This window comes from Silurus aristotelis (genome assembly GCF_946808225.1).
Source record: "Silurus aristotelis genome assembly, chromosome: 14".
Classification (NCBI taxonomy): Eukaryota; Metazoa; Chordata; class Actinopteri; order Siluriformes; family Siluridae; genus Silurus; species Silurus aristotelis.
This window is the reverse complement of record NC_139587.1, coordinates 7,777,435-7,799,005: the sequence shown is the minus strand read 5'-3', so window position 1 is coordinate 7,799,005 and position 21,571 is coordinate 7,777,435. Positions and strand designations below refer to the sequence as shown.

Here is a 21,571-nt window from a genome sequence, read left to right as displayed (position 1 = left end):
AAAACCCGGCATTCAGAAGCACTTCCTCTGTGTTCATAAATACCACATTAATTAATACATTCATGTAAAATATTATTTTAGAGCATTATATATTATTGTAACGCAATATAAATAATAGAAATTAATATTTTATACATTATTATGCCACCAACGTTGCGCGTATAGCACTATGTATGAATGTTCACATTATTTAAACTTTGATTACGGATTATTTATAAAGGTCAAGTTTTCTTTTCTTTTCTTTTCACTTTTACAAACTTGAGTAATGAAACCCCGTGCAGATATTTGCAAGTTATTGTTGTTTTGTTGTGTATTTTAAATCGATTTTATCGCAGCTTCAACCACGTGATCCTGTCGATCCTGAAACGTCCTCATATGAAACGGTTTAGCCGTTCACATGCAGCGTTGTTTATAATAAGAATTAAAAATAAAACATATTTGGGATTTCTTTAAAGAAAAAACACAAATGTCCCATCGGGTGTCAAAACTTTATTTGAACGTCTTTGCAACTGCGGATTTGCGGATTTATTCATTTGAATTTAATACACCATTTTAGTTACAGTTTGAGCAAAATAAACTCTAATTACCGTATAGATTTCTGATTCCTTAGTTCGATTGCATCCATAATAATAATAATTATTATTATAATAATCATTATCATCATAATAATCATTATTTTATTTAGTTATTATTTATTTTAATGTTTATAATACACACTAAAATGTAAGTTAAGGGATTGTGTGCATTCTGTGCTTTGTAACTTCGTTTTTCTTAAATTAAAAATACCAAAATATCTAAAAAATATATGATAATCTTTGTCGTGTATAGGCTAGAGGTCATCCCTGCTTGAACTCAATAAAACTACTATGAAAGTACACCAGCTCAAAAGTTTTCATATAAAAAAATTAAGTTTGGAAAAATTTTAAATAATATTTACATATTTAAAACATTGTAATTGTTCTATCCAAAAAATACTTTAACTTATAATAGTAATTATACAGAGAAGCTATTGGTTGAAGCAGGATACAGTGTCTAAATGCGAAAGAATAAATATTGTCGGATCAGGTTCAATACCTCCGGGTTTTTTTTGTTTGTTTTTATTTGTTTGTTTTTTCAGGATTTAATGGATACAAATCGCGGATGGAGCACAAATACAACCCAGATTGTATCTAATGCGCTACTGAAACTGTGACTGTTCTGAAGAATGCAGTTTATTTTCACAATAAACAGAATCGCGTTTCTTACAGCAACCGGAAGAAAACGCCAGTCTGAACGCAAAACATGAGCTCTGAGTTTATAAAAACTTACTACAAACGAAAATAAAGAAATTATCTTTAAACTGTAGATAGATAGAACAAATACATATAAATATTAAATAAGCAACTGTTTTGATTGTTTTTTGTTTGTTGTTTTACTTATTGAAAAAGTTACAAGTATACCTACATAAAAACAAGAATGCTAAAAAAAATAAATAAACAAATAATAATAATAAAAAAAACAATGTACCCCAAAATATCTATCAATCAAGATGATGGGCATTTTCATTTTTTAAAAAAAGGTTATCCTTCACTACATTAATTGGGTGGGGGGGTTCATATATCAACAGCACCGAATTACAGTAAAATATTTTTTTTTAAATATCTACAAACTCAAAACGTACATTATTGCAGTAGAATAAAAAGAAATGTTATAAATTATTTAATTAGACATCGTTATACAATAGAACCATTGAAATTAGCTCATTTTTTGCACTTCAGTTGAGCTGAGCTCACAGTTTTGCAGACAGCAGAACACCCTTAATCTTATTTTAATGCATAGTTAAACTGATTTGCAAATTTTTCATGCTTCCTTGTGTCCATCTTGTTCATGACCTCCGCTACTCGTCTCATGGAGCTCCTGCAAAGATACAAGTTTAGCATTTGAATATGGTTATCACTATTCAAATAAACCACAGCCAATATAATTTACATCAGGTTCATAAATTGATTTTACATGAAAACCTTTATTGGACAAAAAAATATATATAAAAAAGACTAAAGAATAGAAACTATAAGTATAAAAAATAAAGTAGATAAAAGAAGTTGGACAGTTGCTTACTTATGAAAGACTTTCTTTTCTAGCCTTGAGCGAGAAGTATTAGCAGTTTGCTTCAGGTCTGTGAGATTGGGATATTTCCTTTTCTTTCCCTTCCCTTTCCCACCCTTTTTACCCTTTCCATATGTTTTAGAAGAGCCCAGATCCTCGCCCGTAGCTGCTTCAATCTCCCTCATGAGCTCTGGATCTCGCCAGTCTAAGCAAGAGCGAGACATGTGTTAGTAATATAATATACTAATATCAACCAAAAACACAAGCACTTTTATTGAGGTTAATTAACTTCACATTGTAGCTATACACAATTTTCTGGTTACAGACATTTGCCTGTTTGTTTCCATTTTAGAGATGTAAACCCATCCTTTATAAATGTGATGACGCTTGGGTCTGTTAAAACTCATATTGAAAAAGCTTGATATAGAACCTTCAATTCAATAAAAAAATTGTCTTTCATTAATTCTAATGTTGTTGCTGTAAGGGGTTTCCAGGTCTATGTAGGTGGAAACTCTACTACCCCAATGTTGTAAAGATGAGAGGTCACTTATTAAGTTACGCTGAAGAATGAAGTGCAGGAGGGCCGACGGCTCTGTCAACAGTTCATGTCTTCTTCAGCTGTGTTAGGAAGCCTGGGGCCCCCCACACACACATGCATTTACACACATGAGCATTAAACAGGTGACAGCTGCAGTCATTTCATCCCAAGTGCTGGTTCAATCACACCACAATAACTGCACGCCATTGCCCATCGTAATCTAATTGTCTTCAGTGAGTGAAAATGACATTTGTACAGCATGTAATTTTGTGAAAGGAAAAATGTCAGCATTTATACCAGATCAATAATGAAACAGTGTATTTATCAATTGCCAATAAATACATGTCATGGCCAGTATCCAGGAAAAGGCACAATAATATTTCAAAATTATTATTCATAATTATTAATATTTTCAAAGTGTGTGTATATTATATATATATATAAATGAACAATTAAAGGGTTTTAAATGCAAGAGATTTCTTCTGAAAAAGAGATCATTCTTGTTTGTATTCGGCATGTACTTTGACCTGTAAGCCAAACATGAGAAACTTTGAACCAAACAAATGCTTAATCAACACACAATCCATCTCCTCTTCCTCATAAAATAATGGATATGTTAAATCTTCCTCACACACAAGTACATGCAACTTTTATATGACCGAATATAGTGTTGAAACATAAAATATTGAAATATAAAATATAAAATGTTGAAAAAAGAAGAAAATTGAAAAAAGGATGCAAGATTTCTACCTTTACATCTTGAACAAAAACAACTGAAAATGTTCAGTGACTAAATTTAATTGTTTCATAATTTTTCTTGAAGAAAAAAAACCCCAAACCTGATTCACTATGAATAAAAATGTAGTATACACCCATCTGAAGGCTCCCATTTTAAAGTGCTGAAACAAAAATCAATGGCCCAGCAGGGAAGCTGTTGGTCAGTAGGGAATTAATGGACCTCCGTTGGTGCCACAAGCTCACTGGTATCATACGAGAATGGGTGGGGGTGCCTCTGTGGTTACCGTAACGTCTGGTGTGTAGCTGGGCATTGGGCATGATGGAGTTGGGGTAGGGGATCGATAGTGTACTTAGTTACAAAAGATGCTATTTCACAAGCCAGTGGTCAGCCGGCATCAGAAGTCAGCTGTCTCAAATACCTGTTTGTTAACAAGTCAGTGCGGTCAGAGAAAAGCACATCCGATGCTCCACTGACAGCACGGCGCCGACGCTTAATTGGCTTTTAGCGCCCAAGTCGGCCGAAGAGAAATAGAGTGTCTATCTGCCGGGGAGAAAGAGGGGCAGAGCGAGATGCGGCCTATCCTATTATCAGGGTATTGATGATTACTGGGATTTCATCAGTTCATCTTTTCCAGGAGTGGCCCTCCCCTTCAATGCCCTGTGATTTGTCTTTTATTTACTCAATGCGTGCCATAAGGAAAGGGTAGAGGTAATAGGTGTTTAGGATTTGGCCTGGTTATAGGAGGATTTGAAGACACCGGAACTGTGGCCTACTCCAAACTCAATTGCTTTTACAGAGTTGAAAATGACATCAGTTCTCTTAGACTAAGTCGATAAAGCATTCTTTTGAGCAAAAGTAAACATGGCCAAACTGTTTGTTTTTTTTTTAAAGGCTCCTCATGCTTATTTGCTTACAATGGTCAGTTTGTTCAGAGCAAGAACTATTAGAACTAGTGGTCATCTCAGGACTGACAGAAACCTATGCTTCAAATTCTCGAAGTCGATTTAAAACATAAGTCTTACCTGGCTGCTCCTCTCTGCGCTTATACTCTTCCCTCTCCAGACGAGCTGCGTCTTCTGGATTAATAGGCCTCCCGATTTCATCCCGAGGAATTATCAAGCCATGGAATGGACACTTAAAATCAATACGCCACAACCTGCTTTAATTGCTGCATAAATCCCATTTGCTATGTAACTGTATTAGATGTAGAATGTAACCTGTCTCATCCTTACCTTGACTCTGTCCTGGCGTTCACACAATGAGCCGTTGGGATTCGGTGCTTTGCATTTGTGCTCTACAGGTTGAAAACATCCAGCAAAGTTTATACACCTGGACTTCATCTGTGCAGACAGCTCTTTGTTCTCAAACTCTTCCTCCACTTCATGAGGCACCCAAAACTGATGCTGAGATGTGTTCCTGGGAACCAGAAACGAAACAATGATTTAGCTCTCACACAGAGTATATCAAAGTTCTAAAGGACCCATTTGCTTTCTAATTTTTCCACTTTTTTAATACCGTGTTTACCATTTTTTTTTACAGCTAGCGCAATTAGAATTAGGTTATGTAAAAATGCACACGGTTTTGAATGAGCTTGAACAGACAACACTGCTCTCTAGTGGCCACTAGAACTGACATAAACCTGAATCACTGCAATTAAAAAAAATAAATAAATAAATTTCCAAACAGTTCAAGTAACATCATTTAATTGTTATTCAGTAAATGTAGGAATGAATAAGAAAAATATTTTTTCTCGTTTATTCCTAAATCCCTGTATAATGATTAAATAAAATAGTAGCTTTGTTGTACAGTAGGTGAGTGTAAGAACTAGTTGCTGCTGTACTTAATGATCTTGCCAGCTGTAGGTTGCTCCTCTCCCCAGTAGTAGAGGTCCATACCAAACGGAACGACAGGAGCTTTCTCTTTCTCCCCCCCCTGTTCAGTGCAGCTGGTGGTGGGTTTAGCAGAGCCTCCAAATATACTTTAAAAAAAAAAAAAAAAAAAAAAGAGATAAAGGATGAAGGAGCTTCACAAAACACTATCGCATGCGTATTATTTAATGCTAGATGTTCGATTTCATATGGAGTCTAATCTGCAAATAAAGGTATTTCTATTTACTCTGTGATATAATTACCTTGCAGATGTGGCCACTTTCTCTTTTAGGACACGTAGTGTAGCAGCTGCACATGTAGGGTCCTGCTCTTCTTCATTTAGCCTGTTCTTAATCCGACTGAAAGTTGAGGGCATGGGCGGAGCTGCAGGTTGCTCAGCTGGCTTTGATGGCTTTAGTTCAGACACCGAGGTAGATGGTGAAGATATCGAATCAAGACCTGTGAGAATATAATTAGAAATCCTCCAGTGAGCTCTAAATATGTGCATCGGATTTTACTGACAGTGTAATTTTTTTAAAAACATCACCTGAAAGATATTTTCAGTGTACACCCGATAAAAAAAAAAGAAACTGAACTGTTCTGGACATATTTTGAACGCTTTCATTCTGTCTCCAGACGAACAGCAGCAACCTTTAACCTGGTGTTCAAATCACTGCATGCACTTATCTCTCCTGGGTGGGCAGGAGGTCTAACAGGGCATGCAGGGGCTTAAGCCGAGCTTAAGAGTGACATCGAGATCCAAGACTGACTCCAAACCTGCACACTTCCACAAGTCTTAGAAGTAAGGCAAAATTAGAACTTTAAAGGGAGGTGGAAATCTCTTAAGGGTCTGATTAGGGAACACCCGACCACTCTGTCTGTGGATCATAAACCATGCAAAATTTATGACAAAACATGCAATTTATGCCATCAGATGCACCATGGTGTATCCAGAACCTTCTGCGTATTACACACTACACTTCTAAAAGTGTCCAATGTGCTCACTGAAATGATGAGTGGAGCTACATATACGTATTTCTTATGTGTAGAGCACACACTGTGGTCAAGGGTCAAAACAAAATGTTTAGCAAAGGTTTTCACTTTTCCTGAGCCTGTTCCCTGGGGCATACAGTTAATCCGGGGCTTATTGACTCTCTACGACTTATGGCATCATAGAAAGCCTCTGGTCCACGCAATCATGAAATACGACTAAATCCGTTCTTTTTCTGTTCAAATTGACCAAAATGGTAGCTATTTGTCTGAAGCAATAAAGTTGCAGGTGTTAAAGAGATAAATCAATAAGAGGAAATAGAGAGGCCCAGCAGTAGACACAGAGTGGTGCTGCCAATGGTGGCATTATTGATTTTCCTGAGTTCAGCAGGCCTTGTAATTAAAATGTAAATTTGAGAAAGAGATAACGTCCTGACAGAAAAGCTGGGATAAAGGGGATAGATAAAAGATCAGCAGTGAAAGGAGCAGAGAGAGAATGGAGCAGATTTAGGGACAAAAAAATGCTCGCCCCTAAAAACAATATTACTCTGGCGGAGAAGCGCAGGCAGCTTTTGAGCAGAGTTAAAGAAATTGATTGCCAGGAAATGAGCTCATCTTCTTGTTTAATATTCCCCAACATAAAATCCAATTATTTATACATACTGTTCTATACCTGTAGCACACTGAATCCTGTAGACTGAGAAAACAGAGCATTTCATTCATGTTCTCGGAGCAGAATAAACCTACCTCAGCCGTGTGAATGTGTGCGTGTGTTCGTGTGCAGGAATAGATGCTCCCAGAGGTTCAGCCCCCCCCTATGCGGTAAAGGCAGGTGGCTGTTGTAAATTACAACACTGAGCTAATGGGAGCTCATTAACACCACTGCATTGTTAATTTGGCATGGCCGACACACTGATCATTACATACTTTACTAATCAAAGCAGCTTGGCTCCATGGAAATTACAGCCTAATGAGTCTTTAGTTAATACTGCCGGAGAGACAGTGGCCCTGTTATGTAACGAATAATAGAATTATATCTCGCTATGCACGATTGCTGCAGGGCTCATCATATTTAATCACCATGAAGGCTTATGAACAAATATTATTGACAACAATCAGAACGTTAAATATACCGCCTTTACAAGCTCTCTGCACATTACACAGTGTGTTCTTTAACATAGTTTCATGCCAAACAGAGTTTTCTATTAGCTCGGGAAGCCATAAATTTCACCTTGTACAAGATTTAATGTCAAATATTGTCTTTGGTGTTTAGGTTATGTGCTTGACCCCTGGCTTTTTTGTGTGCAGCTTCATGTCAATATGGTCGTCCTTGCACAGATGGAGTCATTTGCTTGTACAAATAGTCAGCTGTCAAAACAGATTTATACAGCATGCCCCAGGTGATATCTAGGATTTAATTGATTTAAACCAGATGGAAACAAATTCATTATATTCTCTACTGTCTATTATATACTTATCCTTAAATACACTGAAGTTTATTATAGGTATTTGTGATCACAGTGGATGTCAGTTTAAATAGTCATTTGCAAAATGCAAAAACAAACCATTAATATTTATTTTAGTTTGCCTTCAAAACAACCACAGACACACATCAAACTTAAAGCATCTTATATTTGACCAAATATTAAATATTAATAAATGTGACCAGTTTGTTCAAAACCTACTAAGGATTTTTCGTTTGCATAATTATAATAAATATTCATGGAGCCTACAAGGAATTTTTTTTTTTTTTTTTTTCTCTCTCTCTGGATAAGGGGGTCTGCTAAATGCTGTAAATGCAAATCTAAAAATAAATTTAGGTTTAGGTAAAAATAGGAGAAAAGGGGTTTTATATCTGACCCTAAAATTCACCGTTCTCATTAATTAGTCTTGAGGCTGCTGTGACATCCTATTAGAGATTATTGGGCTTTGTGTGTGCGCTGTGGCATCTGCACCTGAACAAACTCACCATATTCAGCCCGCAGATGCTCGGGAATATGAGGCTCATAACCCTCCTTCTCAGGCACCTCTTCAAAATCATCGTCATCGTCGTCATCCTCAGCCTTTAGCTGGTGTGGAAGGACAATAAAACGCTGATTAATAAGAGTTATTATCCACCAACCGAAGAAAACAGAGTAAAGTTTAAAGGATATACAAATTTACCTTCGGTGCAACATAACACCACATAGACAAAGTTGTTTAAATACAATTAAGACATAACTCAGAACCAGAACACCCCCCTCCCTGGTTAACGCTCAAGCGGGATTGACTATGGCTTCAGGGTATTCCAGAAATTTATAGCACCTTGAATAGTAAACTACGCAGTAACATCAGACCTCTTTACATTTAAATTCCAGCACATAATAGAATTTCCAGTTGACCACATCCAATCTTTTTTCCTAGTCGTAGACCATCTGACCTTGTTCCGTCTAATTATGGTTACATAATACAGTGCTCACGTTAAGCAAATTTCACTCCATTCCTCAGAATGTGGAGGAAATAAACAGCTCAAAAAGCCTACAAACCTTTAAGCACATTGCAAAATAATCTTCCAGATAAACCCGCTACTTCACACCCACTAGCTCCAGATGTACCTAAACATTTTTTGTAGAAATAATTGCACTTTACTTGGTATACTCATAATAATTTATATAGTTTCTGCCCTCTGTATAGTAACTGATGATTTGCATGTAAAGTTTATTTCCATTTTTATTGTAAATTCTATTTTTATTTTATTGCAATTATAATTGATTATGCTATACATTCTATATGTAAAGTCTTGTTCTATTGTTATTCTTCCAAATAAAACTTTCAGCTTGTACTGTTTATGGTTGTGCATGTGACAAGAAAAATTTTTTTACAATTGAGAATCACGGGTCAGAAAATACCCACTTGGAACATGCAGCTGAAGACAAGAGCTACACAAATCTCTACTCAAAATCCAAACTGTGTGTTAAGGCAGCATGAGTACGAAGGGGGGGAAAAGAAATTGAACAAAGAGATTGACAGATATGCAGGTAATATTGGGTTATCTTAGCAAGCCCAGGTGGAGGTGCACCTGATAACAGCTCTGTGTAGGCTACTGAGAAAGAAAAGAGCTCACTGGGTGATATGAGAGTTCTCACCTCTCAGTCGGAGCTCTGTGTTAGAATCATGCAATCACTTTAAGGAGCTCAACCCCAACACCAGGCACCTGATAAGGCCATCTAAGAGCTGCTCTGAAGCAGATCCGGGTTGTAAGGCTCTGACTGCTGTAAGCCTTTGTTAGAAACGGGGTTAAGGCTTCTGGGAAGTTGGCAACTCCTCAAATGGCATTGTTCTTTATACCAAAGGGGTTTTGAGATATTTAAACAGATTAAATAACTGACAAACCTCAAGCTTATTTCAACATAAAAAAATATAGGGACAAATGCTTTACTCCTGACCAGCTTGAGTGCGATGGAAGCCATTTGTAATAATTTGTCACATTTTCCTGACAAAGCAAATACATTTCCAAAAGTAATGTATTATGCAGGAGAGTTGAGATCATGTAAACTGCTTGAATTGGTGTGAAATTTAAATCTAAATAAATCAATGTGCTCAATGAATCATGTCCAAAGGAAGGACAAAAAAAAAAAAGTGCCGCAAAATTGTGCCCAAAATGGTATGCACAACAATACAGAAAACTCTGAATAACATACAACTAAGTAACATTATAAATTAAACTTATTCTCTATTTACATTTTTTTTTTACATTTTTTTTTGGTTATGAGGTTATACACAAGGAAATACCTCATCATCATGACTAAATGAAAACAGGTATGTTAATTTAAAATTGCCAAGAGGATATTTTATATGGTTTTAATGGGAACTTCCATGTTTTTAAATATTATATTAGATTATTTAAAGAGGTCTAGAATTGAACCATGTGTGAAATATGAAAAATATTTCTTGCATTTATTGTGTAAATAATTCTAGGGATGGCAAAATTATCATTTTCATGATTTCCAATAATTCTGCAACTGACTGTATCTTCTAAACTGTAATTCATATGCTTGGCTAAGACAAATGGTGTCTTGCTGCTGCTTTAAGGTGGCAGGTGAGCTTCTGTGTCTTTACCTCGCATGCCTGGAACTTGCACGTGCTCATCCATCATGCCGCCTGTAAGTTTTGTTATCACTCGAACACTAATCAAAAGAGAAAACTGTCACCGCAGCTGACCTGTGGAACCTCCCAATTATGCTCTTCAGGAATGACAGGAGCGCTTAACTTCCCCAGCTGGATAAATGACCGCCATCAATCTACACAGAATAACAATGAGCTGCCAACCTGCAAATTATTATTTTTTTAGCTATAGAAAATCCCTAGGCTGGAATTTATGAAAGGTGAAAAGCAACCCAAGGCTCTCTTATCCCCCCTTCCTTTATTCTCCTCCGCTCCGCTCAGCACAACAGACCAATGAGCTCGGGGAGGGCAGTGCGTCGGCGCTAAACAGAATTTATGCCTTTTAATTTACTCAAAAGGTGCCTAACCGTTTCCTGCGCTACAATGCATAACAGAATGCCAGTTTTTAAATATGGGGGTCGTTTTCATAAAACAGTATACATAATGTGTGTGCCCTTCCCTTTTGAGGGCATTGCATGAGATGCGGTTCCCAAGCACGCTTTTTCCCCATTTATTCTGCTTAATTGCCTCCATGATTACCTCCATATCAGGCACTAAAGGGTGATCAGAGTGCGCTTTGCCTATTCCTTTTTTATTTCTCTGCTTTCTTTTTATTTTGGTTTTCATTACTGCAGGCGGCCGGTGTTGACAATTGCAGATTAAGGTATAAACTGTCTTTGAATGAGGTCTCAATTACTTGTGGTGGTGGTGCTGGGTGAGTGAGACAACGCAGTACACACTGATAGCTGGTCTTTTATTGGAGATGTGCAAAAAAACGCTTCCGCGCCTGAGCACCCGGCTATACATATTCAGTTTGCCTGTTTAATGTTACTTATTTATTAAGTTTTATTATGCTTCTGTACTGAAGGGCCAAAGAACAAGAGGCAGCGTTTTTTAATTCCTGACCTTGTGATTACCTAAAGAGTTTGGTCAGTTTAATTTGGTTGAGCAAATAAAAAAATATTATGATAATAGTGATCATTTTCTATAAGTGCTTAGAACCTGTAGATTTTCTTTTTAATTAATTCACAAAAAAAATCAATAAAAATAATAACAAAAAGTAAAATAAGCAAAAGTGGGAAAATTTTCAAACTTTATCTGTTTTTAGACAGATGTTTTTAGTAGTTGCATAAATAAACCTTAAACTATACTGAACACAAATATTAGTGCTCTCCAGAATTCAGGAACATTCTCTAGCGATGTACCAACAACACAACCACAATCTTGCACAATAAAACTACTACTAAAAATAAATAACAATTCTAAAAACTAAGAAGAAACCATCAATTCACACTGTAGTAGTGGTTCTGATTTCTGCTTCCTCTCAGCCAACAGAAAAGAAGATTACAGTTTTGTTTATAAGTGTGTTTTTCTTTAATCCACAGCACTTTTTTTCCCATCTTGATGGATTAAAAAGTTGTGGTACAAGATCACCAGCACAGTTGAAATTCTTAGCCAGCCGATAATATTTTATTTTTAATTCACTTTAATTTTGCCCTGATAACATCTGCAGTGCCAGCTCACGATGGCAGCACTGTAAGTCTTCCACAGCAGACCCGGGTGCTGCAGCGAATCGCTCTCCTTACGGTGGCTTTTTGCTGACAAAGACCTGGCTAACATATGGAGTCCACCTTTTAGTGTCCCCATTGCATTTAAAACACACAATCTGTTTGGGTGCCTCTATAACTTATATGGAATAAACACTTCTTTTCCGTTCTCTTCCACTAGTTTTTTGCACCACTATAACTAAACTATAAACTATATTGATGTGCAACTTAATGTATTTATGTGACGACTAAAATAAATAAAAAAAGAAGAAGCAACAAAAACAATCCAATAAAATACGATCCAATCTGCTTATAAATTTGTATGCAGAAGCAACTGTGTAAGTATTAAATTATTTAGTTAAGAAAAGGCTCAAATAATTTTTAAAAGAACAGCTTGTGTTTTGTTATTGAATTTTCATTTAATTTCATTTTTATGTTATTTTATTTTAGGTTCCTAAAAAACATTTTGAAATATTGTTATCTCTGGTAAATCTACTATAATCTCCTTTTATATAATTTTTTAGTGGGCAGTTGTACTGATTTAGCAATAAATTGTTCAGCTCCACACACACACACACAAAAAACGTTCATATGAAGCCCCTGAAAGTTAAAAAGCATTTTTAAGAAATCAATTTAAAAAATATTTAATCGAAAAAGTGAGATGTTATCTCAAAGCAATTCAGTAGCCTTTCAAGCAGTCACTGAATGGCCATATTATAATAAAAGTGAATATTAAACAGTACAGGTGCTGTAAATAGACCGTTTAAAGACATTTGCAGTGAACTCTATTGATTGTGCGGTGGCTGTGTCAACCTCCATCTCCTTGGCAGGAAGAAGTGCAGATAATGAGGTTCCGGTTAAATATCCACCACTTATGAGGAAAAACACATTCCAGCAGGGCTAAAGCACTCTCTGTGCCCTCCAATATATTTTGTATGGTCTAATTAACCCTGTAAGCAATCTCAATTACTACAAGCCCAGGGAAGCAGCGGCTGTGCGCACTCCTTTAAGCAAGTCTGTTATCCTTTTAGAAAAAGATCCAAGGAGGCAGCCTCGGACAACTGAACTCTCGACTTCATTTGTCTTTGGCCAAGTTTGATGGCTGTGCATTTAAAAACCCATTCAATCTTATAAACCAAAAATTAAATGTACTCAGCTGTGATGGTCCTCCGTGCATCTGCTATTTATATGCTAATTTCCTCTCTTACCGGGAAGGTCTTGCAAATTATTACAGCAAACCAATAACTCAGGTGTATGGACTGGCAGACTCGCCCAGCTACTGAATGGAATGAAATGCTCGGAGGCTCACAAAAGCAAACCGGGTCGCCCCAAAACAGAAAAAGCTTGTGAAGCCATCTAGTATTGTCTCTAGAGATAATTCAACGTTCCTTTGCCACAAAGGGGCTCTTCAAGACAGCACTCACTTTAATAGCACACAACTTTGCATACATTATACAAGTAAAAATGCAAAAGCCCATTTTGAAATGCATGTTTTCGTTGGTGAGGAGTGTCTGCCTTTAATCGAAATAACCTTAGTGCAGCACCTCAATACCAAAAAAAATTTAAAATAAATAAATAAATACATTCAAAGATACACAAATGTATGAAAAGTATTTTTGCAGTTAAATTATATAAAATGCTAAATAGAAAGACTGCTTTTTACTGTCAAATGAAGGTTAAATAGTGATTAAAAGTAAGCAAAAGTGACGGTTGTGTGACGGTTGCTGAAAATGTGTGTGATGTAGATAAACAGTAGTTGATGGATGGAGGTCTCTTAATTTACCACAATTTAATAGGCCCTCTCAGAGCCTCCTGCCACCCGGGGATTGCAGTAAATGAGACCTCAAAGCCCCTCGAACCCTAACAGTTTTCCCCTGGGGTTATATTCAGGCAAGCTATGTGCAAGGAAATGTACCAAAACTGAGGCATTTACTGCCATCAAATTATTAAAGATTCCTTAAACAAGACAATAAAATCGAAAGAAATTTTTGTTTGAGATTTTCAAAAAGCTTACAGCAGAGTTCTAAAAAATAACCCAGTCTGGATTCAAAATGTAATCGTGTACTTTATAGCCAATGGCTTTACTTACATCCAACTTAATAAGGTATTACCCTTCTCCAAGTACCGCAGAACATATTGTAAAGAATCCCTGATAGGTCTGGAATGAAGAAAGAAACCCAGATAGACATGGTTTATCTTACGTTTGCCAATTGGAAGAGGGGGAAAAAAACATACTGAGACCCATCAATTATTGCTCCTCCACACCATCCTGATAAGATTCCTTATCGGTGTAAACAATGCAGTATTTCCCCTGGCCGAATGGTAAATGTGCATCTCTTTTGGGAAGTTGAAAAGGTGTCTGCTCTACAAATTCAGGGTGCTTAACACAAAACCCCCATGACTAATAATGAAACGGAGGGTGTGCGATCACAGCACAGCATTGCAGAACGTCCCTGCCTGAAATGTCAATCGCTACATTTATCTGATGCGCATTGTGGGAAAACTGAATGACAAATCAGCAACAATAAATATAATATATATTATATATATATATGTGTGTGTGTGTGTGTGTGTGTGTAATAAATTATGATGATTCTATAGATTGATCATTTTGTTACCCACAACATTTACAATGCTTCTGATTACAAACATAAGTACATTAAACAAAGCAATTAATTTTGCAGAATGATCCATTTAGTTTAGCAGCATTACCACGTCACCAATCAGCAAGAGTTTACCAGGCTAAAAAAAGGAAAATCCTATCCCATGTAGGGACCACAATAAAGAGAATAAAGTAATCGAATGCTTTTAAGGGTAAAAAGGAAAAACTAATTATGATAAAGGACTTTTAAGTTGTTGCTTTATCACAAAGCTTTGGCTTTTTGCATTGGAAATGGCCACTGACAGTGATAAACCGTTACAGGGTGTAGTAAGGCGCTTTGTCACTGTCACTCGCCTGCGTTCACTCTCACTAGCTTGCTCCTTTTGCTCAGTTAAAGGCTGATATCATGTGTCATAATGATGTGTCTCCTAGCGGCTAGGTGTGTCCCATTCGGCCCCGCAGCGCGCCGATCTCCATTAACACCCCAGCCTCCTGCCTCACTCGCTGAGCTAATCTCAGGTCTGATGCATTGTGCTTCAGCAATATACTCAGCACATTTGCAGATGTTCAATGTTCAATTTGTTCATCGCCATAGAACTATAGAGGTGTGCTTTGAATTATAGTGGTATTTAAATGTGTTCTCGTGAAATGTAATACATCTAGCATCTGAAACATTTGTCAAACAATGCATTTCCAGAACCAATTACCTAAAATGCTACATGATTAGAAAAATTCAGAATCCTCTTTTGTGAGAACTGTGAATGTATTTTGAAATCAAGAATTAAAAATAGAATTACATTAGATAATGGTTAAAAAAAAAAACCTGTGAGTTATCTTTTCGATGCATAACGCCACACCGCCACAAAACATCAGTCTCATGTGTTGTAAAATGGCGCCCTCTCTTGGCAAAGTCACTGAAAACTTGTCTTCCTGAGTAAAGAGCACTTATCAGTTTGCACACAGAAAAGAAAATTGTAAATAGACTCACCACTCGTCTCTGCCTTGTTTTGTAGTCTATATGAAGCTCATCGTGTTTCCTTAAAACTTTTTCAAGGGACTTTTTGAGGTCAGTGGCTTGTCTCATCAGCTGCTCCTCCACACCAACTTTTGTAAAAACCTGGAAATCATTCCCAATTCAAATTATATAAAGAATTAGTATGTGTGTAACATTTGAAACACTAGTTTATAAAGATGAAAACTATGACATATATGGTTGCAAATGTTTGGACAACCCTCAGCAAAACTCCTGCAGCAAGTTACTTTAAAAAATCTATTATTGTTTATGTTTTAGAATATGTGTCTTGCATGCATGGCATGTTTAAAAACTCCAGATAACTACAGATTTTCAATGAAGTTTAAGTCAGAGAACAGTGATGTGGACTGGGTCATTCCAAAATCTTGTGAAACAGTGATTGGAGTTTTGACATTGGACCTCCTTGAGTGTTTAAAGGCTCTGGCATGGAGAAGCTGGTGTTGGATCGTGATGATCGCAAATGTTGAGATATTTTATGAGTTGCTCAGTAGCTCGCAGTTTTATAACCACAAATGACTGTAAAAGACAGTAGAAAGAACATTATTTATAATCTTACACTCCAGTACAAATGTTAGTTCTCACTCTCCAGTGTTCTGTATTGTTTAAAGACTATAATCACACTCTTGATATCAAGCAAATGAGGATGAAAACTACGCTTGGCTGGTCTTGCTAAATAAATAGTTTGATGGAGAGGTTGCTTTTCCTATTCCATAGATGGTGGCGAACTACAGAACAGAATTCATACCTACACAAAATGCTGCTATATGGTAACTCTGTTAAATAAAATTAATTAATAACGAGTTGAGTACCTGCTAACTTGGACATTCTATTTGAAAATGCATTTAAATCAGACAAACGGACTTTATATGTATTAAGGCTGTATAGGTTTACCTGTATCCAGGACTGGATGACAGGGAGGTATCTAGTAGTGATGAGTCGGTACTGATCTCTCATAGTGTTCACTAATGCTTCATTCTCATCATTCTCTTTCACGTTCAGATCTGTAAATAAGAATATGTTTTTATTAAGACCATTTCTGAGAGATGAGACAATGAAAACCATATATGAATAATATTCACTAGAATGCAGACTTTTGACTAACCTGAGGACACACTCAGATCGAGCCGGTAAGTGTGGGACATCAGCCCAGAGCTGCGAATAAACACATCCTCATCCACACCCTCCTCCGTGTCGCTGTCTCCATTATTGTCCTCTTTTTCTTCTTCTCTTTGAGATGTCTCTGCCATTTTTCCATCCTCTTTGTTAAGGTCTTTGCTGCAGCACGGCTTTTCATTCCAGACATCTGTGCCCTTCTGGCGATCAGAGCTCCCTTCAGAGGTCTTCTCATTGAGTGATGTGCTAAAAAAGTTAAAAGTGTCCGGCATGATCAAGGTCATGCAGTTGTTCATCTCAGTCAGAGATTCCTCAATCTCAGAAGCCATTTCTGAGAGGAAAAATTATATAGAAATAGTGTTAAAAAATTTTAAATACAGCCAAACAGTCACAAAAACACTTGGTATTATCAGATGTGATTAAGAGGCTTCATTTAGTATTTAAAAGTTACTTTTGATTGGAGAACAGCTTGGATACAAAACTGTAAAAAATTGTTTAACCTTCCATTTCCTGTTTGGCCTTTTCCAGCTTTTCCTTATAAATTCTCTCCAGTCTTTGTTGCTTCTCCTCATGTCTCCGTCGCTCAGACAGCGTTCTTGCTTCAACATCCTGAAAGTCGACCTAAAGAAAGTGAGGAGAAACACAGGAAATAACAATAACCTGTGGAAATTGAATATGTACAATGAATTTGCCACTGCATAACAAGGTTTGGTTTTTTTTTGGGAAGATTAGACTTGATTGGACTTGCTCATGTTATGGATGGTCCTGCACGTATACCCAAGTCTCACCCTTGCTTCAGGGTACAATCTCACCTGTATAGTCACTTAAAGACAATCCTGGGCTTGACTTTTATTCACAAAATACACTATATTTCCAAAGGTTTGCGGACACCTAAACATGGGTACGGTACGTGCTTATTGAGCAGCCTATTTTGGATTTCCCAATTTGCTCTTATAATTCCCTCCAGTCTTCTGGGAAGACGATTTACTAAATTTTAGAGTGTGCTTGTGGACATTTGTGTTCATCAGCCCCAAGTGTGTTAGTAAAGTCAAGTACTGATGTTGGGTGAGGAGGCCTGGGGTGCACAGTGTTCACATTCATCCCAAAGGTGATCAATAGGGTTGAGATTAGACCTCTTTAGCAGGCCATTCCAAATCTTTCTTTCCAAACCATGTGAAGCATATCTTAATGGAGCTCGCTTTGTGCACAGAGGCAATGCCATGCTGGAACAGGTTTGGGTTTCCAAGTTCAAATGAAAGCAAAATATTTTTATTGGGCATCCAAAGACATCCTTTACAATTGTGCGCCTCCAGCTTTGTGATAGTTTGGAGAAGAACCACATATGGCAGGAAAGGTCAGATGTCCCAGTACTTTTGTTCATATAGTGTAATGAACATCCATCGCTTATACTAACACACTTAGCACTGCTTGCTTTTATTATCCTTTGCTTTTTTTAATGATTTCTTATTCTTTTACTATTATTTGGTGCCATATAAAACTAACTTTCCGGTTCTTCATTTCATACCTCAACAAAAAGTGGGAAAAATAAGAAACCTTTCAACACTAAAGAAGAAAGACTTCACAGAACCAACAAGACAGTACATCAGATCAAAATAAACACCATTGCATTTATGGTATAATATACTTTAAAATCTTGCTATTTACCTTTTTAACTTGCTTCAGGAAGTGATAACCCAAAGCCAGCTTCTTGTAGGCCTCCCCATATGTGGTGTGCCAGGCCTGTACAGTCTGGATAGCTTGGGTCTTCAGCTTTCTGGCCACCTCTTTCGGCGGAGGCAATGGCTGCTCAGCATCCGTCTCTACAGTTAGCTCCAGGAACTCCTGCAGGTTAGCTACCAAGGCAACTCTGAAATGATGAGAACGGCTGAAAAGCTCGGTTGCCATCTGAAAGGCAGAAAAGCGAACCTCGGCGTGGTCCTGATTGAGCTGGGTCATGATGAGGTGATAAAAGTGATCAATGTAGTCATTGGAAAGCCTGAGTAGAGAAAGAATTAAGGACAGTGTTTAGGAAATGGCATTATATTAACAGCTGGCATTAGATAAACTTGTTATGAAAAGAGGATCTGTTCCCTTTTTCAATAAACCCTTCAGAACACTGTGTGCAAAAACCTTCATACTTGCAAATCTTCTTCACTTCCTTCATCTTGGCTTGGTTTAGTTGTGGTTCCCCAGACGTTGTCAACTCCTCCACCAATTCAGACAACTTATCCCACGTTTCTTGATCCATCCTGTTCTACCAAGTCTACCAGTGAGCACTTTCACACAGGAACCTTGAAGCATAATATTTAAATAAAGGCAGGGATGGTTAAACATAATTTTCAGATCAATATTATACAATTTTCAGCTGCTGTACCTTTAAATCTGTGAAACTTGTTGAAAGGTTTCGAACCTGTGACATTCTGGGACTTCCACAAATGCAAAAGGGACACAGAAATGCGACACCCCTTCCCTGCAGAAAACTCTGCAAAGACCCCAGAAGCAGAACCTGCAACAGACAATAAATTGAGTGGGCTGATTTTGGTGCTTGGTATTACAGCTGCCATGACTCTCAACTGCAATGACAAAAACCTTACAGATCACATGACAATTGATGCAGGCGTCTTCTGAACAATGCAAACGACTGAAATGGTCCGTACTAGAAAATCACGTATGCATGATGGAGTGCACTTCTTCTGAGCATACGAATCATGGAATTTGTTCGACATTTCATTTATTTATTGTCCTCACGTGTAAGCAAAGTATAAACATGATTTCATTGGTAAACTAGGTACAGTAAAACAGTATTTATATAAACTGAACCATATGAACCATATCACAGAGAGCCTGAGCCACCAGGCAAGAAGTCACAGACCCTGTCTGTAGAAGTAAAAAAGCAGTTGAGTTTACCAATAGTTTGGCAGCAAGCACGTTACCAGATTTAGTCCCATCCAACACTAATAGTTCAGAAAGAAAACATCTCAACTGTAAAACCTATCAATGTTTGGTCAGACATTAGTAAATCTATTAAAGGGTTAGACTGTTTCATATCATACAAATGTAAATCTACTCCTGATCAAAATAAATTCGCAAAATAGATCAAAACTAATATAAGCATCAGGACCAACATATAATTGAATTGTCAGGATATTAGGAAATTCTCAGGATACTGATCAGCACTGATCTCTACAGTTTCCAGTTCAACACTGACAGAAGGATCAGTGTTTCACAATCTGCATCTGTTTATTAAAATAAAAATAAAAAAAATTTTTGTAGTCATTTGACTTCTTGCTTACCGTGTAGAACAGACAGATCTCTCACATGTCCAGGAGATCAGACACAAAAAAACCCAATAAAGGATCAGAGGAAATAATGCTTTCACAGTGGATATGGTATTGTTTCCGGAACCGTGAAGCCAGCGACTGTGAGTAAATATAAACAGTCTTTTAAAATAAGAGTAAAGTCCCGCAACTAAAAAAAACACGGCAAATCAAAATAAAAGTCACTCCGCCAAAAAAATAAATACTGCTAGAAAATCCCTGTCTCTCAGTCTGTCTCTTTACCTCTCTCTCTCTCTCTCTCTCTCTCTCTCTCTCTCTCTCTCAGCCCCCCCCACCTCAATCTGTCTCTCTCTCTCTCTCTCTCTCTCTCTCTCTCTCTCTCTCTCTCTCTCTCCTCCCCCTCCCTCCATCTGTCTCTCTCTCTCTCTCTCTCTCTCTCTCTGTCTGTCTGTCAAGCATTTTTCCCCCTTATTGTTTCTTTTTGGGTAGAATGGCATATTCTTTATGGCACATTACGGGTTTTTTTGTATGGTTTTGACATTTTTTAAATTTGTCACATTTGTTTTGCCACATTTACACCATTTGTAAGACGCCTCCTCTGCTTTTAAGACTTTCAGTTTGTATAACTAAAATACAGTCTTTATTTTAAACTGTAACAAAGCTTTGACACTGGAGACTCCTTCCACAAAAAGATAAACATCTCCTTACAGAATGCTTTTTCATATTAGTCATTATACATGTTTTTCAACTTGTTTATGTGGAGCTTTCACAATACAATTATACGCAAGGTTTAGGCATCCTGACCAAATGACATAATTTGTGTATTTTTCCTAAGTGAAATTAATTTAAGACAATGTCTATAGTAAAATATCGTTCATTTATGTAATAGAAAAAATGTGCTAATACTAATGTACATTTGCTTTATAGTATATAGAGTTTAGAGTTTAAAGTGTATGATTTTTGTCCAAATAATGTGCTGCAGATGATGGCTTCTAAAATTACATATGTATGTTGGTTCTATAATGATTATGGTTCAAATTCCCACAGAAGAAACATCCTGAACCCTTCAATTTAGCATCAGCGATTTGCATATCCACGATAAAGGGGGTGTTAGTTGTTAATATCCCATCTCAGAAGTTCAGTTATTCTACCAGGAGCATCTCACCTAACTAGTTTGTGTGACTTCTTATTATTATCTTCGCCAACATATTAATCTTGTTGCAACTGTTATATATTTATGATAAAAGCTTACGCATGTACCAAGAACAGTACTAGAACAGTACGGCCTTCAACAATGTTTTTTGTGGACATACTCACACTCATATGTAACACCATGGTTTCATAGTCTTCACGAAAGTCTATATATGCACTTTCTCTGTCAATACATGCACATCTTGGTGTCTGCGTAATTGATGTCCCCAGGCCTGCTGTGGAAAGACTGAACAAGAACGAGTAAGATTAACCTTCAAACTATTGCTAGTATTGGATCAGAAAAGAAACTAACAGGAAGTTATCCAAATGATATAACACGTGTAGAATTGGAAACAGTATCTTGATTTAAAAAAAAAAAATCTGTTTTAATATCCTTTAACAAAACCACACGCTGAAAACATATGTTTCATAAACTGTATATAG

The 21,571-nt window shown here is 36.9% G+C and overlaps 1 protein-coding gene across 1 annotated transcript; it reads right to left on the bottom strand.

The window, feature by feature from the left end:
• Positions 1-1,193: 1,193 nt before the first annotated feature.
• uvssa (UV-stimulated scaffold protein A) lies at positions 1,194-21,374 on the bottom strand. The gene is made up of 16 exons (XM_083561333.1): positions 21,254-21,374; positions 19,952-20,077; positions 19,069-19,164; positions 18,797-18,949; positions 18,324-18,654; positions 17,159-17,279; positions 16,648-16,989; positions 16,437-16,546; positions 15,501-15,629; positions 8,190-8,289; positions 5,494-5,689; positions 5,203-5,340; positions 4,595-4,778; positions 4,385-4,496; positions 2,098-2,290; positions 1,194-1,896 (listed from the first exon to the last, which is right to left on the bottom strand). Exons 4-16 carry the CDS (start codon positions 18,904-18,906, stop codon positions 1,803-1,805), a joined length of 2,160 nt encoding a protein of 719 aa, XP_083417459.1. The 5' UTR covers positions 18,907-18,949; positions 19,069-19,164; positions 19,952-20,077; positions 21,254-21,374; the 3' UTR covers positions 1,194-1,802.
• Between the last annotated feature and the right edge of the window lie 197 nt (positions 21,375-21,571).